Source organism: Poeciliopsis prolifica, unplaced genomic scaffold (assembly GCF_027474105.1).
Source record: "Poeciliopsis prolifica strain line A6 unplaced genomic scaffold, Auburn_PproV2 SCAFFOLD004, whole genome shotgun sequence".
Lineage (NCBI taxonomy): Eukaryota > Metazoa > Chordata > Actinopteri > Cyprinodontiformes > Poeciliidae > Poeciliopsis > Poeciliopsis prolifica.
Window position 1 is genome coordinate 16,547,975 of NW_026562379.1, and position 26,648 is coordinate 16,574,622.

The 26,648-nt window shown below is 39.6% G+C and overlaps 1 protein-coding gene across 7 annotated transcripts in view; it reads left to right on the forward strand.

Moving 5' to 3' along the window:
• Positions 1-26,648, forward strand: part of ryr1b (ryanodine receptor 1b (skeletal)) — a 96,122-nt gene that overhangs the window by 17,960 nt on the left and 51,514 nt on the right. For all 7 annotated transcript variants that reach the window (XM_055028738.1, XM_055028740.1, XM_055028741.1 and 4 more), the window contains exons 4-42: positions 2,831-2,905; positions 3,942-4,020; positions 4,121-4,233; positions 4,309-4,408; positions 5,671-5,767; positions 5,848-5,922; positions 6,452-6,608; positions 6,711-6,875; positions 7,343-7,464; positions 7,579-7,765; positions 8,036-8,171; positions 8,259-8,354; positions 9,085-9,203; positions 9,307-9,440; positions 9,826-10,067; positions 10,710-10,902; positions 11,471-11,687; positions 11,767-11,871; positions 12,116-12,219; positions 12,305-12,388; positions 13,172-13,331; positions 13,425-13,572; positions 13,982-14,187; positions 14,949-15,123; positions 15,917-16,125; positions 16,913-17,259; positions 18,098-18,233; positions 18,313-18,473; positions 19,373-19,535; positions 19,607-19,693; positions 20,472-20,698; positions 21,148-21,592; positions 22,394-22,954; positions 23,328-23,528; positions 23,887-23,998; positions 24,752-24,895; positions 24,979-25,252; positions 26,160-26,277; positions 26,368-26,500. In XM_055028738.1, coding sequence (XP_054884713.1) covers positions 2,831-2,905; positions 3,942-4,020; positions 4,121-4,233; positions 4,309-4,408; positions 5,671-5,767; positions 5,848-5,922; positions 6,452-6,608; positions 6,711-6,875; positions 7,343-7,464; positions 7,579-7,765; positions 8,036-8,171; positions 8,259-8,354; positions 9,085-9,203; positions 9,307-9,440; positions 9,826-10,067; positions 10,710-10,902; positions 11,471-11,687; positions 11,767-11,871; positions 12,116-12,219; positions 12,305-12,388; positions 13,172-13,331; positions 13,425-13,572; positions 13,982-14,187; positions 14,949-15,123; positions 15,917-16,125; positions 16,913-17,259; positions 18,098-18,233; positions 18,313-18,473; positions 19,373-19,535; positions 19,607-19,693; positions 20,472-20,698; positions 21,148-21,592; positions 22,394-22,954; positions 23,328-23,528; positions 23,887-23,998; positions 24,752-24,895; positions 24,979-25,252; positions 26,160-26,277; positions 26,368-26,500 — 6,607 coding nt within the window. The remainder of the gene's footprint in view (positions 1-2,830; positions 2,906-3,941; positions 4,021-4,120; positions 4,234-4,308; positions 4,409-5,670; positions 5,768-5,847; positions 5,923-6,451; positions 6,609-6,710; positions 6,876-7,342; positions 7,465-7,578; positions 7,766-8,035; positions 8,172-8,258; positions 8,355-9,084; positions 9,204-9,306; positions 9,441-9,825; positions 10,068-10,709; positions 10,903-11,470; positions 11,688-11,766; positions 11,872-12,115; positions 12,220-12,304; positions 12,389-13,171; positions 13,332-13,424; positions 13,573-13,981; positions 14,188-14,948; positions 15,124-15,916; positions 16,126-16,912; positions 17,260-18,097; positions 18,234-18,312; positions 18,474-19,372; positions 19,536-19,606; positions 19,694-20,471; positions 20,699-21,147; positions 21,593-22,393; positions 22,955-23,327; positions 23,529-23,886; positions 23,999-24,751; positions 24,896-24,978; positions 25,253-26,159; positions 26,278-26,367; positions 26,501-26,648) is intronic.

Below are 26,648 nucleotides of genomic sequence, written 5' to 3' on the forward strand. Positions count from 1 at the left end.
TTTTCCTGTTCTGGGAGAATTTTTTCTGGATTCTAAGTTTGTTCTAATTCCTTTTCTGGGTTAAAAGTGAGCAAATGTAGTCGTGATTTTTATGTATTTTTTTTACATTGGTAGAATTTAGATTTGCGCATATTTGTAATGAAAACATTATTAGTGAATCTCTAAATATTTTAATAATTCTTCCATTTGCATCTCAATAATCATCGACCCCAAACTTTCTTTTCCTGTTTGACTTTATTTGGGAATTAATTTAACATGCTGCTTGTTCACTGTAAGACATCTACAAATCCCAATTATTGGGTTTATGAATATATACATTTTATTTTATGCCACTTCTTTTTACCTGCTCTCTGACTCCTCCTTCCCTCCCCTTCCCATTTTTGCTTCCTGCCAAGCAGGCAGTCGATTTGGACAAATGGGTATGTCTGTTAACATGTTTTACTTCCTGTGTGTCCCAAATGACTCGACACTTGTCCTCGTTCCCGTCCTGTTGGTTGAAATAATGTTGTACATACTGATTAATTTATGTTTCCCTGTCATGCACACAGTTGGTGTTTTTTTTTTCCTGTTTAACTGAGTACTTTTACTCTGCTCTAGTGTTTATTGATGCTATGTAAAGTCTTGATGTTACCTAATACTTGCAGCCCTGTGTGTCTCTGTATCCGTCATTTTCATTTCATGCAGATGTTTCCCTCAGTTCGCAGCGTTGTTGTCAGTTGTTTATATCAGGGGGGAAAAACTTGATTTGAGGTGACTTTCACTTTTTTTCTTGAAGCCAGAGTTCCATGAAGAGCAGGTTTATTTAAAGCGACAGAGACCTAATTTTAAGGATTCAAAGATATATTTTTTTATTATTGTCATACCAGCTCACTTTGCATATTTGTGATACAAAATTTGGTCTAAAGAAGCCAAATAAGTAATAAATAAATGATAGAAGACTATAAGTATGTTGCACATTGCGACGCTGGAAGGGTTATTCTTTTACATGCCATCAATAGCCGCGCTGCCGCAATAGAACAATTATATTAACTAAATCAAACCTGGAGATGTAGGTATTATTAGTTTAGTGCAGTGCGGCACAGCAAACTGAAAAAAAAAACCGCACAAAAACCTTTGAAGAATAACTCAAAAACACTCGTTTTCTTCTCTTTTCTCACTCTCTTTGTGTCGGCTACGCTACACACAGAGTCATTACCATAGCAACTGACTGACAACACCTCCAAATGTATTAGGATTCAATGCTAAAAAAACACACCAACATTTGCCACACTGAGAACATTTGCCACACTGAGAACAGAATATTCAGTCTGTTACAGTTTTATATTTTTAGGCTTGATGTTTATTTTGCGATTATTAAGATTAGCTACTGCTGCTATTAGCTAAGCTACCTTTTCTCCGAACAAAATCAAACACACCAAATTCTGCAGCACATCTACTAGTTAAGATTGTCATAGTCAGGCTAGCATATCTGCTAATGCTTTTTCTTTCTCCCTCGCTACTTTTTCCTGACCTTCTCTAGTTGTCAATTAGTGGAAAAGCACTGCATACCTTTTTCTTTTATATGTCATGTGTACATTTAAGAATTTAGAGTGTTATGTTAAAAAGTTAACAGCTAAAATCAATGCTAGTCATAATCAGGGAGCAGCTTCTTACCCTCCAGCAGGAAGAAGGAGGGTGACGATACGCTCCGATGTGTCTATATGTATGTGTAAATAAAATGAAAAAGGTATAAAATTACAAAATGAAATTTCTTTTAAGATACACACAGCTTATGTTGAGATAGTTACTTGATTGTGCTGTTGAATGGCACTTTGAGGCCGGAAAACACATAGTACTGTCCCTTTAATTATTGTTGTTGCATGTTGCATAATTATCTCACACAGCAGAAGGAGTTCATTCTCACAAATTAAAAAAAAACGACTGGCTAGAGGATTTCATCTGAGACATTGTGTGAGTGTTTATTGACAGGCAGGTCAGGCTTCGCAGGAGGATTGGAATAGCCTGGCCTGCCGCCCGCCACCGCGTCCCACCTGCCTCTGTCAGAAAAGGAAGAGGAAACTGGACACCCACGGCGCTCTGGATGCGCCCCCTGTTAACACACAAGCACTCAGGATATCACCCACAATGCCACCACCTGTCCCAACAAACCCAGTGCTAATGCTAACTGGGGTTAATGGTATCATGCTACCACTTTACATACCTGCCCCCAATTTATCCCGTTGGATTATAGCTGTCCACAGGTTTCCTGTTGGCTGAACTAAATCATCATTTGACTTTATCCATTCACAACTGCCACATTAATTGTTTTTTTGTGGTTCTGTTTGTGATGGATGCTGAGAATAAACGGTGTGTGAAATATGGGTGTGACGCAAGTTTGTGGTGACTGATTTTAACGGTTTTAGTTTGAACCTCATCTTCCACATCTTGATATCCTCTGAAAAAAAGCAGAGGATAACTCTTTGTTATTGTGACTGTTCTGTCTTATGTTTGCATGCTTTGAAATGAGTTTTCTCAAGTTTTGTTTTAAAGCAGTAATTCTAGTGGAAGTCTTCCTCTGTTCCCAAAATGTTTTACCTCGTTACATTATTTTCTCTATCAGTGTGACGGTGAAGACCACAGTAAAAACCTCAGTCTGGTTGGTTCATCATGCATCAAATCAACCTTCTTCCATGACTATCTCAGTTCCTGGAACGTAATCCAGTAGAAAACCTGAAGCAAAGATAGAACCAGAAAGGATGAAGACTCGATAATCAGCTGGATTTTTAACCTGAATGTGTTTTAAAAATAAACCAATGTTTTTTTTTTTCCTTTCTTTCTTTTTCCCACTCAGTCGTCGCAGGGTGGAGGCCATCGCACTTTACTGTACGGTCACGCCATTCTTCTAAGACACCACCACTCGGGCATGGTGAGGCTTTAATCTTACTCTAATGGAGTGATGCTAATTAGCTACATATGTGTTTTCCTATGAATACAGTTGAAAATAATTTATGAACACAACAAATGCTGGTTGACATATTTGCCTCTTGCGCTAAGGATAATATTAGATGTGTTTTGATGCCATCTGGTGGTCAGAGGGTGAACTACATGTGTTTCAGGTTAAGTATACAGATGTACAATTTTGCTAATAATCCCAGTTAATTTTCACCCTGTATTTGTTATTACAGGGTTGTTACATGTGTTATTTGTGTAAAAAATAATATTTAGGCTGACTAATGTCTTCTACAGCTGATTAAGTAGAATACACAACCTGTGACAAAAATTCTAAAAAGTTTTAAGTTTGAAGCTTTTTAACGACACGAGACAAATAAGGAATGATAACAGTTAATACTAGTATTAATAAACAATATGTACATTTTAGGAATAATGTACTTGCATGTATTTTGATTATAATATATTAGAGATTACAAAATATTATATAAATAAAAACCCTTATAGAATATTTTTTATATTGTGAAAAGGAGATAAAAAGCGCGTAGGACAGTAAATTAAAAAGTAAATGTGTTAGTATTTTACTATATTTGAAACACTGGGTTGAAGACAAATTGTTGAAAAGTTGTTAAAATTCAGATTCTTGTATTGATTTCATTTAGCAAAAAATGGGCTAGGAACAGAAAAGGAAGTCTGTATTTAAAACAGAGTAATAATGACAATTCAGTGGTTGGTCAAAAACATTTTGACTCAATTTGAACTTTTATTTGGGCATTAGTAATATTTATAAAATAATAAACAGTCTGAGATTGAAAGGTTTTATTCCTTAGGTGCCGAGGGCGTCTAATTAGCATCATACCTAAATTTATACTTATCACAGTGTTGTAATTAATAATCTCTCAGTTTATTGACAGAAAAAACGCAATACATTTTTTGTGCAATAGGATATAAAATCAGGGATTAATAGTGTAAGTTTCTGTCAGATCCAGGCTAAACTGATGGGTTTTTTTCAGTATCTGAGCTGTTTGACTACGTCTCGATCCCTCACTGACAAGCTGGCCTTCGATGTGGGCTTGCAAGAAGATTCCATTGGTAACACATTTCTATAAATGCCCTTTAAATCAGCTTTCTAGATATTTTATGACAAAACGTTCCCACATGACTCACCTGTTGGACCGTGCTCTCTCTGCAGGTGAGGCGTGTTGGTGGACAATTCATCCAGCCTCCAAACAGAGGTCAGAAGGTGAAAAGGTTAGGGTGGGTGATGACCTCATTCTTGTCAGCGTGTCGTCTGAGAGATACCTGGTGAGGCTCGTTGTGATTTTTATTCTCCGCCTTTTGCTTCACCAAACTGATTCTCCTTCTGACCTGTGTCCTCAGCATCTGTCCTACGCCAGCGGAGATCTGATGGTTGACGCCTCATTCATGCAAACTCTGTGGAACATGAACCCCATTAGCTCGGGATGTGAATTAGCTGAGGGTAAAAACCGTCGCTCAGATTTTTCCAACACGTCTGGCAGAATGAGTCGTAGCATGAAAAACCAATATGTAAATCAAATCAGGGTTTCTCCCAGAAAACTTGCTAAACCCGACGATGGAGCTCGGCAAGTCCTCATGCCGTCTTCTGTGTTTTTGAGTTAAAAATGATTAAACTTCACAATAATTGTCTGTTTTCTGATGGTCAATTTCATAAATTCCCAATAAGATTCAATTATGGTTAAAATGCTTAAAAGTTAAACTACAGAAAATACATAAATATTTGTGAAGTAAACAGATTTACTTTGAGTTACACCAACTATTATGTTTTAAACAAGACAAACATTTAAAAAAATACAGTTAAAATAAATATAATTTTTCTGCAATCCAATTATTTCATCTTAATCAAAGATTTTTATTCTTGATCTGTGATTTGTCACTTCATTCCCTGAAGACAAGCTGTGATTATGGAGCTCCGGTGAATAAAAATATGTTCACATATGTTGCCATTGTGCTTCCAACCCTTTCATCAAACCCGTCTTTGCTCTTTTACTGGTGTATAATAAATAACCCAATAATGCTTCGACTGGAGGGGCCACAAATAAAGTCCAGCCTCAAATACCGGTTTATTAGCAGAAAGTCTGTTAAATGCTTAATTAAGACAAAAATGGTGAACTCTTAAAACCTAGATCTAAGTTTGGTTGAAGTGAACTGTGGTGGAATTTGAATGCATATGTGAACGCCAAACGGATCGCAGATCAGTATAAAAGGAAGTGGATTGTAGAGCAGGGCATTCTGGGTAAATACAACCAAACCAAACAAGAGTCTATTGTTAGAGGGAGAAATGGGTCTTATTTTTTTTACCAAAGAAAAAGAGGAATCCTACAACTGCTAATATTTTATGCTAGTCCATTTTTGTTTACATTTTGTGAAGAAGGAAGTTGTGTTAAATGTCTCCTTCAGAGGTTTTTATGTCAGTGGCTCTCAGTGCAGTGCCCCCACAGGCGAGGAGGGGAATAGGTTTTTGAAATAGTTTGGTTTGTTTGACGCAGTGCAGTGAGAAAGCAAACAATTTCTGTGTTGCTATATTGAATGATGTGTAAGAGCACATGTGTAAGGAAACACCATGAATTTATGAATTGAACAACAAATTAAGTATTTAGGCTCCCATTCTGAGTCATACTCATAGTCAGTTGATTCTTTAGACTCTCTGAGAACAGGTTCAAAGCGAAGAGGCTAATTCTGGGTGTTTGTTGGTTCTTCCAGGATATCTGACGGGGGGCCACGTCCTCAGGCTGTTCCACGGCCACATGGACGAGTGTCTGGCCATCCCTACGCCAGAGGAAGGAGAGGAGAAACGCAGGTGAGCAGAAATGGAACCAGCAGGTGTCGTAAAGCGTGACGCTTCCGGCGTGTAACGTTTCTGCGGTTGCTCTGCTGCAGGACGGCTCACTACGAAGGCGGTGCAGTGTGCAGTCAGGCCCGGTCCCTGTGGAGGTTGGAGCCGCTCAGAATCAGGTGACGTCACGAGAATCGCATCTCTGCAGCCATTGGTTACTTAAATTAACATGAAATGTGGAGATGCAGGATGCAGCCTGCTTATTTGTGACAAGTGTACATTAGTGGTGGGCAAAAAAATGATATCGCAATATATTTTATTTAAATACCTTTATGATAATATCACAAAGTATTTTCTTGGGATTTTCTTTTTGGGGGGGATTTGTGACTTCAAAACAGCTTTTTTAACTTTATGAAAAAAAAAAACCTTAAGAATAAAAAATATGTTAATTTATACTGATTTTACAAATCAGTATAAATTATATATTTTGTATAAACATATCCAAAATACATATATTTTGTATTATGTATGTATATTAGATAGTTGTTGGACAAAATTAGTTTAATACTGACTTTACTGCACCATTGTATTATCTTTTAAATAATTTTTCAACTACAAACGTCAGAGCGTCCTGGATTTATTCGATCAGGCCTCTCGGCGTGTTGTTGTTGACATTGTTAAGTTCTGGTTTCTGTTTGCTGTCTGCAGTTGGAGCGGCAGCCACATGAAATGGGGCGTGTCTTTCCGTATTCGTCACATCACCACCGGTCGGTACCTCTGCATGGATGACGACAAGGTCCTGATGGTGGTGGACCCGGAGAAAGCAAACACCAAAATGTCTGCATTCTGCTTTCGTATCTCAAAGGTGGGGTTTAGTTGAGGTCTTTTGTTTTTTTCTTTGGACGTCTTTCAGACCCAATCGTTTTCTCTTTGGCCGCTCTGATTGATAGTTTCTGTTCCTGAGCAGGAGAAGGTGGACGTGTCTCAGAAACGGGACGTTGAGGGAATGGGAATTCCTGAGATAAAGTACGGCGAGTCCATGTGTTTCGTCCAGCATGTGTCCACAGGGCTGTGGCTGACGTACGCCGCCCTGGACGCCAAGGCTGCTCGGCTAGGAACCATGAAGCGAAGGGTGAGAATCAGTCCAACACGTCTGACCAGCGACGTTTTGATGGCGGGCTCAAAATTAAAAAATGTTTAAGAATATAGAGACGTTATGGCACCATATTTAGATTCTGTGATTGTAACACGTTTTCCAAACTGTGAACTGAATTACAGATAAAAACATGTATATATTTTTCAAAGCCGTTAAACCAACTGAACAAATTTGCTGGAATTCCATTTGTGTTGCTAGGTAACCGGGGTTGGGCTGGCTGGGGTTGCTAGGTAACAGGAAAGTGCCTCTTGGTTACGGCTCAGTAATCGGAAAGTTTGGCAACAGTTTGTTTACTTATTAACTTGTTTCCATGAAACGTCTGGGTGGTTTTGTTTAGTGTATTTGGACTGTTTCTAGAAGCAGTTGGGACCCAAATGGACGTTCAAAACAAAGCCAAGCGGTGAATTTTGTCTGCTAAATGATTGTGATGTCCGTGTTTTCAGGTCATTCTGCATCAGGAAGGCCACATGGACGACGCTCTAACTGTGTCCCGCTCCCAAACCGAGGAGTCTCAGGCTGCTCGGATGATTTACAGCACCACAGGACTCTTCAGGCAGTTCATCAAGTACGTTCACATGTCCTGCAACTCACATATGCGAAATTAAAATAAATTCCTCTAGTCAGAAGGATACGGGACTTTAGTTTGGATGAAATGTGACTTTTATTTGCTGTGCTCCAGGGGATTGGACTCTCTGGGTGGGAAGAACAAGTCTCCAGGGTCGGTGTCGCTTCCCCTGGAGGGAGTCATCCTGTCTCTCCAGGATCTCATCTTCTACTTCCGTCCACCGGAGGAGGAGCTGGAGCACGAGGAGAAGCAGACCAAGCTGCGCTCGCTACGCAACCGGCAAAACCTCTTCCAAGAGGAGGTAGGAGATGCATTTAAAGGGCAACTAACCCCAGTGTGAAAGGAAAGGCCAAGCCTCTGGCAAATATAGAAAGATTACTACAAAGTGGGCGGAGCCAAGAGACACTGAGGGGCGTGGCCAACTTAGGATAGAGCTCCAGACTACAAAACATGTTCATTAAATCTTTTCATTGCCAAAACACAAAATTTGTATCAAAGCTTTTAGTGAAAATCACAGTTCACTTGAAATAAGACAAAAAAATGACAGATGCATGACTTTTTTTTGCTCTAGGGAATGATCACCATCGTGTTGGAGTGCATCGACCGGCTGAACGTCTACAACACCGCTGCTCACTTTTCTGAATTTGCCGGCGAAGAGGCGGCCGAGTCCTGGAAGGAGATCGTCAACCTCCTTTATGAGCTGCTGGGTGAAGAAAGAAACCTCAAACTCTGGAAATTCACACACCTCTGTTAGACAAATGATCAGTATTATTCTTTGTTTTTCCACCTCTCAGCTTCTCTTATCAGAGGGAATCGCTCAAATTGTGCGTTGTTCTGTGACAATCTTGACTGGCTGGTCAGCAAACTGGATCGTCTGGAGGCTTCCTCTGGTAAGCTACTGGAAAGATTCATTAATGTATCTTCGTGGTAGGAATTTAAAATATTTAATGACGTTAACTGCAGGGTCTGTATTCAATACATCTCAATTAATTGCAACAAAATAAGCAACATTTTTAATTCAAAAACCCTTCTTGATGCTAAATTATTGAATAAATAGACATATGAGCTTAAAAACAACTTATTCAATGTTTTTAATTATTTAAATATCATTCAGCTTTCCAGTGTTTCAGAAGCTTTTTCAGGAATGCCAATTGTGGATGCTAACATTAGCATTAGGGACATCTGTGCTTGGAAGTTCAGCATTGAGATGCTATTTTAGGCTTGAATAGCTTTGCTAACCGGCTAACTCCATTTAGCACAGCTTTTACACGATAATAGTGTTTACCAGCATCACTTCAGATTGTTTTTACAATTAAAACTTAACCCCCAGTGAGCCAAGAGAAGCAGTTTTGTCGTCTATTGCTGATGTTTTTGGATGTTGTTGTGCGTCAGATTTACAGTTGTACCAGAAACATGCTAATAAGGTTCCAGCCAGAACTTTCTATTACCATAAAAAAAGGAGATTAATTAAAATTAATTCAGTAAACTGTCAAAATTAATGTGTCAAATTACATTTAGTTTTCTTCCTGATATTTTTTTGTACATTTTCCACCTTTTTTTGTACAGTTTTTCGGGAATATCCTCACATGAGTGTTAAAATCCTCCGTTGTTTGCATTCAGGAATCCTGGAGGTGCTGTACTGCGTCCTGATTGAAAGTCCAGAAGTTCTGAACATCATCCAGGAGAACCACATTAAGTCTATCATCTCACTGCTCGACAAGCACGGAAGGAACCACAAGGTCCGCATTTGGCCTGTGGAATATAATCATGCTTTAAATTCTGTTTTTGATCTCAAAAACTTGAGGGTGGTTCTGACGTGTTGTAACCTATTTGTTCCTTGAGGTTCTGGATGTCCTGCGCTCTCTGTGTGTGTGTAACGGTGTTGCTGTGAGGTCCAACCAGAACCTCATCACAGAAAACCTGCTGCCAGGTCGAGACCTCCTGCTGCAAACCAACATTGTCAACTACGCCACCAGGTCTGAAAATGGCGTCTTATGCTAATGCTAATTTCTTATATCATTTATTTTTTATTTAGCCTCTGAGTCAAAACTTAATAACATAAAGCTACATAATTTTTAAGGTTCAATCAGTAGTAATAATTATGATTTCTAGGGTAATGTCAAATTCTCATAACAGACATTTTGAATAATGTCAGCTTTGTATTAAAAGTGTCATAATTTACTGAATGACTGTTTATGACAACAGTCATGAAGAGCCATGAAGACTTACTCATGTACATGACAGGTGTTATGTCATGTTTATGACGGTGTCCTGACAGTCTTATTACCAAGTCGGGTCTGGAAAAGCCAAAATTCAAAGAGCTGCTAGCTTAAGTAACTGTTAATGTTGCTTCTGTCTCAGTGTGAGGCCAAACATCTTCCTGGGTACCTGTGAGGGCTCCACGCAGTTCAAGAAGTGGTACTATGAGATGATTGTGGACTACGTGGAGTCCTTTGTGACGGCGCAGGCCACACACCTGCGCGTGGGCTGGGCCATGACCGAGGGCTACAGCCCTTACCCCGGAGGAGGTGAAGCCTGGGGGGGGAACGGCGTGGGAGACGACCTCTACTCCTACGGCTTCGATGGGCTGCATTTATGGTCAGGTAGGATGTTTGTTTATTTATTGCACCTGTTTTGTTTATTACAATGTCAGGGATTTATACTGACTGAAAGAATTCAACAGGGATCTTCATTTATTAAAATTAAGTCACAAAATGTTTTTAAAAAATTATGAATTTGGCCCAAAACAAATTCCAACATAACAGATTTCAACTCATGTATAGAACCAGTGCAATAAGCAATAAATCAATTAATCACATGATAAGTTAAAATGAGCCCAATAATTTTAATTTGCATGATTATTTTGCTTTTAATATTTAAAAATTACATAATCAGACGGACCAAAATACAAAGGTAAGTGGAAATTCTGGTATTTTAAGAATCAGAATGACAATAATTTATATAAGAAACAAAAAATAATAAAATCAGGCAAAATAAATATTTTCTAAAAATTACTTCTATAAATACTTTTTATTATTATTTAAAAAAAGTTATTCAATTAAATGTAATTTAGTAAATATAATTATTTAATACTGGTCTCTAAAAATACCATTATTTAATGTTAGGATAATAAAAACAATTAAAAACTGTCCAGTTATTAACATATAACCTCATTTTGAGAATGACAGAAACGTCACCATTGATCATCATCTCAGGTGTCGTTGACTCTTCGCTGTGTCGTCCAGGTACGGTGGCCCGCCAGGTAGCGTCGCCCAACGCTCACACTCTGGCGGCGGACGACGTCGTCAGCTGCTGCCTGGATCTGAGCGTGCCCAGTATCTCGTTCCGCATCAACGGCCATCCGGTTCAGGGCATGTTCGAGAACTTCAACGTGGACGGTCTCTTCTTCCCGGTCATCAGCTTCTCCGCTGGAGTCAAGTCAGTTCAGATCATCAATGATTTCTGATCCTCTGATGATTGATGGAGTTAAATTGCAGGTCTTTTCTGTAACTAATTCACTGTTTCATGGGGAAATTTGGAGGCAATGCAGTGATAAAGTTTCTGTTTTTCTCCTTCGCTGGAATTTACATAGAAAACTGTAGATTAAATATAATATTATAAAAGTATAATACACAGAGGGAATCCCTGAAACTTAATTGTATTTCACAGGACTTTTATGTGATACCCAGTGGTGTCCAAAATACGGTTCGGGGGCCATGTGTGGCCTTTCGGGCTGATTTTATGTGGCCCACATTGACAATACAAAAATGGAGCAAATTTAATTTTCTAACTTGATTGGAGATTGATGCAGAAAAAAATATTCAGAAAAGATGCTGATAAATTCACATCAACATTTGTTAGTAATGTTTTAAACTTTTACTTTAAGGTCACAATAATTAAAAATGCTGGTAGTTTTTTTTTTATTGTCCCTTTTAAACGAGCCAGAAGAGTCTTCATGAATGTCGCAGTTTAAAAAAGACGAGGACTTTGGTTTGTGTGACCTCAGAGTTCGGTTCCTCCTCGGTGGTCGACATGGAGACTTTAAGTTCATGCCGCCGCCAGGCTACGCGCCGTGTTACGAGGCCCTACTGCCCAGAGAGAGGATGCGCATCGAACCCATCAAGGAGTATAAGCACGACTTCGAGGGTGTGCGCAACCTTCTGGGTCCCACACTGTCCCTCACCCACACCTCATTCACCCCCTGCCCAGTGGACACGGTGCAGGTACCGCTGTTTGGTCAGGACACAGCATCATTTACCAGTTTTCTGTTGTCTGACTGCTAGCTTCACTTTTCGTGCCTAGATTGTGTTGCCACCACATTTGGAGCGTATCAGAGAGAAGCTGGCAGAGAACATCCACGAACTTTGGGCAGTGACTCGAATTGAGCAGGGCTGGACCTACGGCAGCGTAAGTACAACTGCAAGAGTGTTCTCACACCCCATGGTCCGGTAGATTCGGTCCAATATGGACCAAAGTTGTTACATTTGTAAAATTTTTTGGCTGATATTTTGTTATATTTTGTTGACCTGGCTTAATATGGAACGATTATAAAAGCCCTGATTTATGAGTCAAGATACATACAAAACCATCCATAAATTCTTCCCAATTGAAGTTTTCTTCCTTTGTACCATAATTTTGTGATTATCCACAGTTCAGGGATGACAACAAGAAACTCCATCCTTGTTTGGTGGATTTCCAAAGTCTTCCTGAACCAGAGAAGAACTACAACCTGCAGATGTCAGGGGAGACTCTCAAGTGAGTTTGAAGTTTACTGATCAGGTTGTGTCCAAGTCAGGAATTATGTACCCTATAATTTCTCTGAATTAATGTTTTCTCACAGGACTCTACTGGCTTTGGGTTGCCATGTTGGCATGGGGGATGAGAAAGCAGAAGAAAACCTCAAGAAGATCAAGCTCCCGAAAACGTACAGAATCAAATCCATATCTCTGTTAGCAGTGGTGGGCACACTCCTGCTAATCCTTTAACGCGCTAATAACTTAGCTAGTTCTTTTATTTAGCATTTTTGCTAACTCTGAAAACACTTAATTTCTCCTAAATTATGTTTTCAGGGTAAATTCAAAAGTGATAATTTGCTTAGCTGTTTTGTAAACTTCCCAACCAAAGCCCTACCGCGGTCACTTAGCCAAAGTTAGCAGCAGAGTTAGCAATACTCAACAACTTTAAAACTGAAAGCATGAGCGAAAGGTCTGTTCCAAAGAAAGTAACAGCTTTGATCCTGCGTTGGGTGATATATGATGTTATACCAAATGTTGTGCCATTGACAAGTGGTTGGTATCAACACAGTTGAATTTGGCATTTTAATCAATCAATCAAGCATATCTGTATAGCACATTTCAGTAATGAGGCAGTTTAGTGCTTTATGTCATAAAAACACAAAAAGAAAACAAGAGTCAGTAATTAAGAAACCAGTAACAAACATTACATTTTTTCCAGTAATTGTAGTTAAAAAGAAACTGTAAACGTGGTTTTTAGCCTTGATTTAAAGGAACTCAGCTGTAGCATTAGCATCTGCTAAATACTATGTTGGTATAGCGCTTTAGCCTTAGCGAAACTAATGCTTGCAATTAGTGCTCTAGGGTTAGCGGAGCTAGCATTTTAGCTAGTGGTGCCCTCCACTGTCTGTTTGCATATAAACAATTGGATAAACTGTTCTGTTGGCCTGAACATGAGTTTCTCTGTCCGTTAGCTATGTGATGACCAATGGCTACAAACCCGCACCTCTCGACCTCAACCACGTCAAACTCACACCGAACCAGAACCAGCTTGTGGAGAAGTTGGCAGAAAATGGCCACAATGTTTGGGCGAGGGACCGGGTACGCCAAGGATGGACCTACAGCATTGTGCAGGTGAAACTGTTTCCAAACTTTTAGCTCTAATGTTCAAACAGACACTCCAAGACCAAAAGTTTCACAGTGAAATTTCTGCACTACAACCTGCAGGACATCGTGAATAAGCGAAACCCTCGTTTGGTACCATACAACCTGCTGGACGAGAGAACGAAGAAAACCAATCGAGACAGCGTTAACAACGCTGTCCGCACGCTAATTGGCTACGGCTACAACATTGAGCCTCCAGATCAGGAGAGCAGTAAGTTGTAAGGTGTATAGAGGAAACATCATTTATGAGAAAGTGATATAAATGTGTGAATTCAGACAAAGTAATTAATTTGATCAACACATCAGGAGAGAGGATGTACGGGTCGGTTTCTAAGCTAGCTGTTTCTAGCTTTTGTAAATCCCGTTGTCCATGAGCCCCAACCAGGTGTGTGACGTTCACAGACAAATCAGCTCGACTTGGAACAAGTGGAAGAAGCCATGAATGAACTGGCAAAGACAAATTTGGGAAAACAATTTTAGTCGCTCAGTTCAATACTCCGGATTCTCACTTAAAAACGTCCAACATGGCGCCTTGAATATTTAAGTGGCGTAGTTGTAAAGGGTCAATAGGAATCTCTGATTTTCCTTCGATGTCTCACCTGTTTGCTTTGATGCTGCAGCTGGCCAGGGCCTTGAGAACACGCGCGGGGACAAGGTTCGCATCTTCAGGGCGGAGAAGTCCTACGCCGTCACCCAGGGGAAGTGGTACTTTGAGTTTGAAGCCGTAACAACCGGAGAGATGAGAGTGGGCTGGGCCCGACCCTGTGTCCGCTCCGACACTGAGCTTGGAGCCGATGAACTGGCTTACGTCTTCAATGGCAACAAGGTCAGTCTCTGTCTTCAGTTTAATCCATATTAGAGTATAAAAATTATACAAACAGAAGAAAGAAAGGTCTGTTTCATTCAGTTGTTTTTGTATCAAACTTTCAAGGAGAGCTATTGTGCTTCCTTGAATGAGTGAGGATATGGGCTAAACAAAACACGTTCAGTGCATATTTTGCACAAAATCATTCTTGGTCTGGTCAGTTTTAGGCTTCCTGTCACTTTAAATCCAAATAAGCTACTGCTGGAGCTCAGCTTGGGTTGCCAGGTGACGGTGATTTGTTACCTTACATTTCGAAGGTTTTTTAAATTCTCCAGACTCCAAACTTATTACCAATAAAACCGACTGTATGAGTTTTTTATTTGCTTGGCCTAATCTTAGAAGCAGTTGAGACTGAAGTGGAGACACTAAAATGTCCAAAATGTCAGTTTTGCATAATAGGTTGCCTTTAAGTAATGTACAATCCACTGAAATAAACCACTTACATACAACTGGAATAAAATTAATCGTTTTTATCCTTTTTAGAAACAATTTCTCTTCCAAAAAGTTCCAAGTGTTACTTTTAATGTTTTTCTGCATCATTTAAATTGAACTTTTTATACATATACACTGATTTTCTTATGTTTTTTCTTTTTTTTGCATTTACAATTTCTTCAGTTCAGTTAAAGTAATTACAAAAATAAATCCCAAACCGTATTAACATAGACAGACATGGCTGCTGAATTTTCTGGTGTTTGTTAATGCGAAGTTGTGACGTTTTCCAGGCCCAGCGTTGGCACATCGGTAACGAGCCATTCGGTCGGCAGTGGCAGTCCGGCGACGTCGTCGGCTGCATGATCGACCTCAGTGAGATGAACATCATGTTCACGCTCAACGGGGAAATGCTGATCAGCGACTCCGGATCAGAGATGGCGTTCAAAGACATAGAGATCGGGGAAGGTGATTTTCTAAATCCGGAAAAAACTAATTAAGATTGAGATTCTGGCAAAGTGAGGAATCGTCAATCCTGCAGGATGTTGCTCAGGTGTTTCAGTTTTCAGTAAAAATAAATAAATAAATTAGAGAATGTTTTTGTTTACATCTTAAAGTTCAGACTTTGTAATGTAGATCCAAAATTATAGAATCAGCCTGAAAATTGTATTTCTAAAACAAATATCAACACACAAATAAATACATTTGGTGAGGTTCATCCTTCCTTCTTTCCTTACTTTTGTTCTTTATTGTTTCCTTTCTTGTTCCCTTATTTAATTCGATATTTTCTAATTTCTTTCCCTATTTACTTATTTCTTTCTTGTTTCCTTCCTTCCTATCTTGTGTCTTTACCTTCTTCTTTCTGTCCTTTCTTTCCTTCTTTAATATCCTCTGTCCTTCCCTTCTTTTTTGTGTCTTTCCTTCCTTTCCTGTCCCCTTCTTTCCATCTGACCTTTCTTCCTTGATATCTTGTGTCCTTCTTTCCTTCTTTGTGCCCTTTCTTCCTTCTGTCATTCCTTAATTCTTTGTGTTCTTTTCGTTTTAGTTTCTTTCCTTTTTTTCCCTTCATATTTCTTTCTTCCTTTCTTCTGAAACTGTTAAAAGCTAAATTGTACCTGAAGTTTTCAATAAAACCCCCTAAATATTGGAACCTAAAAAAACTAAACCAGCTGCATCAACATCCTGTAAATCTGTGGTTCTGTATTTTATGCATTGTGTTTGCAGTCTCCTGATCTTTATTTTTGTGTCTTTTCCCCGGCAGGCTTCATCCCGGTGTGCGCCCTCGGCCTGTCTCAGGTCGGCAGGATCAACCTCGGTCAGAAAGTCAGCAGCATGAGATATTTTGCCATCTGTGGCCTTCAGGAAGGATTCGAACCGTTTGCCATCAACATGAAGCGAGACATCACCATGTGGTTCAGCAAGAGCTTGCCGCAGTTCGTCCCAGTTCCCACAGACCACCACCACATCGAGGTAGCGCAGCATTCAAATTTAATAAAGCTTTAACTTTAAATTTAAGCAATATTTAAGTTCAATTTATACTCAATTTATAGAATATTTACTGAACACCAATATAAGCTGCACTGGTGGCATTATTATGGCACAATCTCCTTAAAAAAATTTATTTTTATAAAAATCACCTTTCTTCCTGAAATTAACTAAATGTCTGTCACATTGTACAAAAGATTAATTTATTACTGTATTTTTCTTCATGTTTGATTATTGTACACCGGCACACGCATTTACTAGATTTTTCTCTTTTCAGAAGCAGTCTTGCAAAATGCAGTTAAACTGTTTTTATCTTTATTTCTTATTTTCTTTAAATCATATACCGTTTTTCCAAAATAAATAAATAAAAACGAACGGAATGAGGTGAAAGCTGTGGATAAAACAGGAAAGGTCACTCCACCAGCTTGGCTGCATTTAAGATATTTAAATAAAAAAAAACTAATCAACACACTGCAAAAAAATTAAATCATACTAAATATTAATTTCTTGTGCAAATAACTTAGTACGCTTGAAATAAGACAAACGTAACTTACAAGTAACTTTTCAACACATTATAGTCAATATTAAGGAATTACTGAGTTAAAACAAGCTCCTATATCTTGCAGAAAGTTACTTGTAATTTAGTTCAGTCTTATTTTAAGTGTAATAAGATTTTTTCACTAGAGAGTAGAGCAGTTTTTTCAGTGTATGACATGAGGTGCTTATTTCGACCAGCTCTGATAGTATTGACCCTAAAAACATGTTCTCTCAGGTTTCCCGTGTGGACGGCACTGTGGACAGCGCCCCCTGTCTGAAGCTGACCCACAAGACATTCGGTTCGCAGAACGCCAACACGGACATGATGTTCCTCAGACTGAGCATGCCCGTCGAGTTCCACGAGACGTTCAAGGTCCCAGCCGGCACCACGCCGCTCACCCGGGCCCTCACTATTCCTGAGGAGGAGGTGGTGGTGGTGGAGCCCGACTCCGAGTTCGAAGTTTTAAAGAAGTCTGCCAGTCGAAAGGAACAGGAGGACGAGAAGAAGGAGCCCTCAGTGCCGAAGGAGGTTTCCGTAGAAAACGAGAAGGACACCATGTCCGAGAAGGGGAAGAAAAAAGGGTAAAATTTCAAGTTATTTCATTATCAAAGACTTTTAGATTAAAGGGAACCTTTACATTTTGTCTGGTTTCTAAAAATATCCCAAGAGCTTAAAAAAACACCCAGTTATTTTGGGCAATAAATAAATATTTTTGGTCTTCAATCTACTAAAGACAATAAATAAATCTTTTTTTACGAGAATCAAGTTCGAAAATTGTGAGAACAAAGTCAAACAAACATTAAGTCAAAATAATATGAGCTTAGTCACATCTTGAGAATAAAGTTTTAATATTTAGAGAAAAAAAGTCATAATATTATTAGAATAAAGTCATAAGATTTGGAAGATTGTAATGTTGTGACTATTCCTGTATTGCTATATCTTTATTTTCATAATTTTATTACTTTATTTTTGAAATTTAATTTTTTTACTGTCTTAGCATGGCCTTGATACTCTGTCATACAAACCGGCAGGGACAGTCTGTTACCTTGCAACCCAAGTTGAGCTCCAGCACGTTTGGTCAGCTGTATGCAACGTACAACGGCTGCTGGCAAAGATAAATGCTTTGTCTTTTCCAGAAACCACTTTCAGCATTCTTGTTGGTTGTGCAGAAGGCTCTACTTCTGCTTTTCAAACACATATGGTTGTATAATTGCGCATCTGTTTGCAGCCAATTTTATGTACGATTGTAATAGTTGAGTTGGGGCCGTGGCTAGCAGCAGCTTATTTAGATTTAATGTGACAAGATCCCCTAAAAAAAGTCATTTTGATAGGAGCACAATCATTTTAAGCAAAAAATTTACCTGTCAGGTGTATGCTACATTTGGCATTACATTCCTTTTTTTCCACTGTGAAAAACAGATTCTTCTCCAAAGCCAAGAAAGCTGCCATGACTCCTCTTGCTCCTCCTCCTGCGCCTCCAACTGTCCCCCGATTGGTTGAAGATGTGGTCCCAGACGACCGAGACGACCCAGAAATCATCCTCAGTACCACCACTGTGAGGAAACCTCAATCTCTGTTGCTCATCTCCAGAGGAGGAGGTGAATAATTCACACATTTTCTTCTTCTCCTGTCAGTATTATTACTCGGTGAGGATCTACGCCGGTCAGGAGCCGTCCTGTGTGTGGGTTGGCTGGGTCACCCCTGACTACCACCAGTATGACCCCACCTTTGACCTCTCCAAGGTGCGCAACGTCACAGTGACTGTGGGAGATGATAAAGGCAACATTCACGACAGGTAAATGCGTTTACATCAAAAAGATGCTCCAGAAACACGATATTTAGCTAAAGCTAAAGCGCTAAACAGCTAATTCAGACTATACAAGCTTTAAGTCTCAATTTAACTTTATAATTTACATGTTCTATAATCTCAATAGAAATATACATTTTTATGTCTTGTTCTCTGCTGTCCATGTTTTACTTCGTTTCTGTATATTTCTTGTTTTAAAAAAATAGTGAGAATGTGATTAGAGGAAATGGAACAATCTTCACCCACTTCAAAATAAAAGCATGAATATAAACATCTAACTGTTATTGACAGTTGATACCAAAAACTTCAATGCAGATGTTGAACTTTATTCAACTGGATGTTTACAAAACAACCAAATAAATTAGTATTTAGTTGATTAATTTAGTAAAAAATTAGCTAGAGCGCTAAACAAAACATTAGCCTCACCGTTGGCGGATTAGCATAAATTTGCCCACTACTGTTGACTGCGATCTTAGATGAATCTTTAGATTTTTTTTCTCCTTATTAGTAAAAGAAAATAACAAGCTCAAAAATCTGTATTATGATTTAAAATTATTTGAATTTTACTGAACATCAGACTTTGTACGTCAAATCATATATTTTGAAAATATTTTGTGAATATTTCTAAATTATTTCACAAATTTTGATTGCAAAAAAAAAATCACAAAATCCTGGAGGGACTGATCAGTTTCAAAACATGTTCAATATTATTTAATTATAAGAAGTACTTTTCAGATGCAGACACCGGTATTTATTAACACTTTAACAGTTTGTTAATGGGTTTTATAAATACCTTTTGTCACAACTGGATATGGCCCGAAATGAAAATGAGTTTGACAGCCCACCATTAGTTGTTTCATTTCTAAAACTCTGAAACTTGCCTGCAGCATGAAGCACAGTAACTGTTACATGGTTTGGGGGGGAGACCTGGTCAGCAACCAGCAGACTCGCTTCAGCCAGGAAGACATGGTGATTGGCTGCTTGGTGGACCTGGCGACGGGGCTCATGACCTTTACGGCTAACGGAAAGGAGATCAACACCTTCTACCAGGTAAGAAAAGGATGGAATTGTAATGTTCGCTCTGGTGGTACCCAGAAGGTTTTACCATTTTTGTCCTTCAGGTGGAGCCAAACACCAAACTGTTCCCTGCAGTCTTCATCCAACCCACCAATCAGAACATGGCTCAGCTGGAGCTGGGCAAACTCAAGGTTAGAGAGAAAAAAAAGCCTCAGCCTCTGCTAACCAGATCTAAATATCCAACCGTTAGTTTTCAGGTTTAAGACCTAGATAAACTACTAACTTTTGGATTATACTGGTAACTAAGAACAATTGGAGGTTTTAGTTCAAACTGGAAAGTAGAATAAATGCAGGACTAATTATGGAAGGAATTTAATTATTTTTGTAGAAATAAGTAAACAGCACTTTTTCACAAAGACGAACAATTAAAACAAAAACAAAAAAAAAAACACTAAGCAGAAACCTGTGTGAAGAAAAATGTACTTAGTTGTTTCTGAAAGGGGCAGTGTTATGCAAAAGCAACTTCTTTGTGATTTCCATCAAGTTGTATCATCCCCTCATCAAAAGCTTATTATTTTATACATGTTTGAGAAATTCTTTACTCTCTATGGCAAACATTCGACCTTCGTGGACCAAGCTCCTCCTCCAACCTGCAGTTTCCAAGTTTCTGTTTCAAAGAGCAGCTCCTTCAGACTAGCTAACAGCAATTAGCAAACATTGTTAAAGGGTTAATAGAGGAGCCATATTGTGAAGACTTTCTGAAGGCGGAGTTTCAGAAAGAGCAGAAGCTTCTTAAAAAGACAGAGGCCCAATTTCAAGCCATTAAATCAGAAAATAAAATTTCTTTTAAGTCATATTTTATATATGTAGCATTTTCATAGCTACTGAAGGTAGCATCGTTACTTGATTGTGCTTTAAAATGGCAACATAATACTGCCCCTCTAAAAGACTCTGTCTCTCTTATTCCAGAACATCATGCCGATATCAGCGGCGATGTTCCGCAGCGAACGGAAGAATCCCGTCCCCCAGTGTCCTCCCAGGCTGGACGTCCAGATGCTAACGCCAGTCATCTGGAGCCGCATGCCCAATAACTTCCTGAAACCGGAGGTGGGCAAAGTGAGCGAGCGCCTGGGTTGGTCGGTGGAGTGTGTAGAACCTCTCATCATGATGGCCCTCCACATCCCAGAGGAAAACAGGTCAGAGAAAGGGCCTTTAAACATTAAAACCACCTGTTCATTTAGATTCATTAAAAACCACCTGTTCATTTAGATTCATTAAAAACCACCTGTTCATTTAGATTCATTAAAAACCACCTGTTCATTTAGATTCTTTTAGTCAAATTACTTGTGCTAAGTTGGGTATTATGGTTTAGACCTACACTGGAGTAAGAGCCTCAGCTGGGTAGCACACTGCTTATTTTTGGTATATTTTGTTGTACAAATATCTAAGTACACCTGAAATAAGCTAAAATGAACTAACAAGTAACTTTTTAGTAAATATGAAAGCTTGTTTTTAGTCTATGTTTCCACAAAATGCACATTTTGCTTTAAAATCCATATTTTTGGGCTAAATGTTTTTACATTTTCTGTTTGAAAATGTACCAAACTTCTCGATGAAAGTGGTTTTCTTGTTTTGTTTATTTCAGGTGTATTGACATCTTGGAGCTGTCGGAGCGCCTGGATCTCCTGAAGTTCCACTACCACACGCTCATGCTGTACTGCGCCGTTTGCGCACTGGGCAACAACCGAGTGGCTCACGCGTTGTGCAGCCACGTCGACGAGTCTCAGCTCTTCTACGCCACGGAGAACACGTACCTCCCCGGGCCTCTGCGCAGCGGCTACTACGACCTGCTGATCAGCATTCACCTGGAGTCGGCCAAGCGGGCGCGTCTGGGCACCAACAGGGAGTTCATCGTCCCCATGACGGAGGAGACGCTCAGCATCAAGCTCTACCCTGATGTGAAGAAGGCCCATTCTCTGCCTGGCGTCGGACTCACCACCTGCTTACGCCCAAAGCTGCACTTCTCATCGGTCAACTTTGTCGGCACAGACCCAGATATTTATACTCTGAGTCCTGTTTTTCCTTTACAGGTAAAACAAAAAAACCCCAGACAAACAGAATGGGTTAGCAGATGAATGGCAGGATGCGAATCATCAAATTAATGAGTTAATTGATCTTATTGGTTGACTAATGATTAATTGATAATCACCCACTTGAGTTTTCTATTGTTTTTTTCATAATTGCCTAATTGAAAAGAAAAAAAAAACTTTTAAAAATATTTTTGTCAACTTTGTTAAATATTGAATGATATGGCCCCCCAAAAAAATCCAACTCATCCAAACTTATGTAAAAATTCATGTATCTATCAAAATTAATTATTTATTTTCATAATTCTAATTTCTGCAATTTTACAATCAGTGGAAACGCAGCTAGTGAGGAGGAGCACAATCATTTTTGACAGAAGTTGAAACTGCTCTGTCATAAAATGCTCTAAAGGTGAAAATTAAGGCGCTTGTCAAGTGTTTACATTTTACATGTAACTACATACATATGAAACATTTCTGTTTTGAAATATACCTTATTTTAAAAGAGAAATGTGGCGCATAAAGAGCATTTTCATCCGAAACCAGACTCCATTTAGACAGTTTCTCTTTCCCGTTCTGGTATGGCCTTGCCTTCTTTATTTCTCTATCAACTGGCTTCACTTAGCTATGACCAGTGGCGCCCTCTGCTGGATGGTGGCCAAACTATGACACCAAAAGAAGGTCTTAACTGAACATTATTAGTTAATCGTCTGGAACTAAGTTTAATTTGATAAACCATTCAATTAATAATAATAAATTAAGTGTCTCCATCCCTATTTGATGGTTTTGGGGGTTTTTTCCCTGCAGGAGTTGAAAACCAGAGCCATCAGCATGGTGACAGAAGCTGTGCTGGACGGGAGCCAGGCAATGCGCGACCCAGTAGGGGGCAGCGTTGAGTTCCACTTCGTCCCGATCCTGAAGCTCATCAGCACGCTGCTTATCATTGGCATCTTCAACGACGAGGACACCAAGCACATCCTGAAGATGATCGATCCCAACGTCTTCAGCGGCAAAGAGGAGGAGGAAGAGGAAGGAGAAACCGCCGAAGAGGGGGAAGCCGTTGAGGGAGAGAGCGAGGAGCACAAGGAGGAGGAAGCGGCTGATGCAGAGCTTGAAGACGAGGGGGTCGGCGATGAGGAAGAGGAGCTGAAAGAGCTGGAGAAAGGAGAGCAAGAGGGCGATCAGGCTGAGCCGAAGGAGGAAGGCGGACCTAAGGAGGAAGAGGAGGTCAAAGGAGGAAAAGTGGATGGAGAGAAAGCAGAGGAAGAAAAGGAGGAAGAGGCAGTGGAAGCAGAAGCCAAAGAGGAAGAGGAGGCTCCAGAGGAAGGACTACTTCAAATGAAGCTGCCGGAGTCCGTCAAGCTGCAGGTGATTAGAGAGTCTCGCCTGAATGTTATTGTTTACGTCCGAAAATTTTTCTTTCACTGTTAAGTGATTGTTGTGCAACATTAGCTGCTAAATTTAAACACCTGCTCTACCAATGATCTGCCAGAGTTTGTGAGGGTCACCTTTTTTATTCTTTAATTGAACCAAAACACACAGAATTCCACATCACATCTATATGTTGAGGTTGTCAAAGTCAAGCCAGCATAACTGACCTACTTCCCTTTCCCTGAGTTTGTTTTAATTCATGAGATTAATAGATTTATTGCAACATTCCTACCTCTGACCTGTTCGTTTTAGGTGAATATTAATATCAGAGAAGAGGTCAGCACCTAAAACTCTGGGCTTTTCTTTCCAGATGTGCACCCTGCTGCAGTACTTCTGCGACTGCGAGCTCAGGCACAGAGTGGAAACCATCGTCGCCTACTCGGACAACTTCGTCCAAGACGTCCAGAAGAACCAACGCGTGCGCTACAACCAGCTGATGAGAGCCTTCACCATGTCGGCCGCAGAGACCGCCCGCAAGACCCGCGAGTTCCGCTCGCCGCCTCAAGACCAGGTACCAGCGGAAACAGGAAACAGGTGCCCCGCCAGGCTTATAATACACTGGGGGAAACCCTGCAAAATATTTATTAGAATTATACTAATTTGGAAAGTATTTTGGAGAAAACTAAAAATGTTTTTTGTTTTAAAAATAAAAATTTGAGTCTAGATCTGCATTTGCAAAATATTAAGATGGATCACCTTTGTTCTAATGCCAAAAAAAGAATAAAAATCTCAAGCTACACTGTATTTTTAGTGAATTCTTGTTAGTTTTATGATCATCCAGGCCAAATTTAATGAGGATTTTAGTCCAGATTTCTGAATCTGACACAAAATGATGCTAATGTGCTTTCTCCACTTTGCGGCTCTTGTAGGTGATTTTACTGACCAACTTTAAACACGGTCCAGAGGACGAAGACTGTCCTGTTCCTGAGGATGTGAGAGAAACGCTGGTGAATTTCCACAACGACATCCTGCTTCATTGTGGTGAGAGGTTCTTCCTATTGGTATCTTCAAATGTTGATTGCTTTCGTCAACTTGAATTTCAATTTTCAGTTGCTATTTCTTGCAAAACAACATTACGAATGCTAATCGGTATTCTATATATTCTAATATTTCCCATGAAGCCAATGGAGGTGGAGGAGTGTTCAGGGAGTGTTTTGAAGAAACATACACATACAGCAATGGTGCTTATATTCCCTCAAAGAAGATGCCAGTGGCTACGTTTTGATGCAAAAAAAAATTTTTTGTGCATCAAAAAAACAATAAAGTTTGAAAAAGCCTCAGTTGCTAGAGAGTGCACTCTGGCAGCTGAAGAATGCTAAAAAACTGAAAATCTGCATGAAATTTAAATTGTAATTTCAGAAAAACCATGAGAGATATCAAAAAGCTGAATCATTTAAAGATAGCAGAACATCTTGTGACTTGTTCAAAAGTTGAATGGAGTTTCTAGGTGGAAGGAGGCACAAGTGGTAAGACGTCAAAGAGTGCAAGGTTTGCTGAATTTTGTGGAATCACTATTAATTTCAATGGAGTTGAATTTTTTCCATAAAAGTTCAAATATTTAAATTACTGTAAAAGCTGAAATGACCAAAACATATATGAGAAGTCTCCAGAACAAGATGAATGTTTTGAGATATAAGTTGAAGTATGGAAAAGTTGTTAAGGGAAGAAAAATATTCTGGAAGACAGAATAATGAGAAAGAAAAACATGATTTTGATTTGATTATGCATCTTAAGGGATTCATATCGAGCATGAAGCAGAGGAGGAAGAGGTGGACACGTCTCTCAGGGGTAGACTCCTCAGTTTGGTGGAAAAGGTGAAGAACTTCCGTAAAAAGGAAGAAGAGGAAGTGCCAGAGGTGGAGGAGGAGCCAAAACCAAGTATGATAAAAATCACCTAATTTTGAAAAAACTTGAAATAAAATGTAATTCCAAAATGAATGAATCTCCTCTGTTTCACTCAGGTACCCTTCAGGAGCTCATCTCCCACACTATGATCCACTGGGCCCAGGAGTCTTTCATCCAGAACCCGGAACTGGTGCGTCTGATGTTCAGTTTGCTCCACAGGATGTACGACGGGCTCGGCGAGCTGATCCGCGCTCTGCCCAAAGCCTACGCCATCAACGCCGTGTCCGTGCAAGACACCATGGACATGCTGGAGTGTTTGGGGCAGATCCGATCGCTGCTCATCGTCCAGATGGGTCCAGAAGAAGAGAGGCTTATGATCCAGAGCATCGGGTCAGAAGATTTTACATTGATAAAGTTTTGTTGTTTAAAGGTGACCTTTTGAATGCTACTAAGCTGCTGCTGGCCACGCCCCCAACTCAACGTCAACACGTGAAAATGGCTGAAAACAGATGCAGCCGTCCAGCTTTGAAAAGCATTTGTAGAGCCTCCTACTCAACCAGCAAGACTGCAGCCAAAAAAAGATTCAATAGAGAATGGCAATAATTAATCAAGTCAGTCTGCTTACTTTTATGTAAAAAAATATTAAAATTGTCTTTTAATTTAGGAAAAAGCCAGGTAGCTAAGCCAACCTAATCCTGGAAAATTAAGTTACAGAATTTTATTTTTGTTTAAATATAAACTGATGGAATTTTAAACCTTCTAAACTTGTTTTAGAAGATTCTTTTTGTTTAATCATTTAAACTGAATCTCTAGACTGAATAGAAAAATTGGTTTATGAATCGAATTGAATCAAGGACGTATTAATTGGAATCAAATTTGATCTCTAGATGCTGGAGGATTCACATCTCATGTTTCTAAATCAACAACAAGTGCTTGTGTTTTCCAGCAGCCATTGCGTAGCGCAATGGCTATCCAGTGGTAAAACCAGCTGACCAAATGTGCTAGAACTCCGCTGGGATTCCTAGGCAACAGGTCTGCTGGGGTTGCTAGGTAATGGGCTGTGCTTGCTAATTTGTTGCATTACGTTCTGGAAGTTTCGGACATCGCTCACTTCCCAGACACCGACAAACGTGAACTTGTTTCCAAAAACCAGCCTGGGTCTTTCTACATATTTTTTCAGTAGCAGCAGAGAATGAAGAAAGTATTTTGCGTAGCGGGTCTCCTTTAGAAGTTGTTTCTGTGAGTCATGAACTCCATATGCAGTCAAATCGGTGACATGTTTTCTGCTGCATTGCAGGAACATCATGAACAACAAGGTTTTCTATCAGCACCCCAACCTGATGAGAGCTCTTGGGATGCATGAAACCGTCATGGAGGTCATGGTCAACGTGTTAGGTGGCGGTGGAGACTCAAAAGTATTTTAAAATTGTTCTGCACCTTTTACTTTGAAGCACTTCTTCTTCTACTTCCCTTTAGGAAATGGTGAAACGTTCTTTTGTTTCCAGGAGATTCGGTTCCCCCAAATGGTGACAAACTGCTGTCGCTTCCTGTGCTACTTCTGCCGCATCAGCCGGCAGAACCAGCGCTCCATGTTCGACCACCTGAACTACCTGCTGCAGAACAGCGGCATTGGCTTGGGTCAGCGCGCTCATTTTCAAACCTAGATTACATTCATTTAAATCCAAATCTTTTGAGGATGGAGTAAATCTGTGAGAGGAAGCTAATAAATCAGCAAAAGGAAAGAAATGCCAAAAATAGATGCAAATGATCCTTATTCTGTTGCATT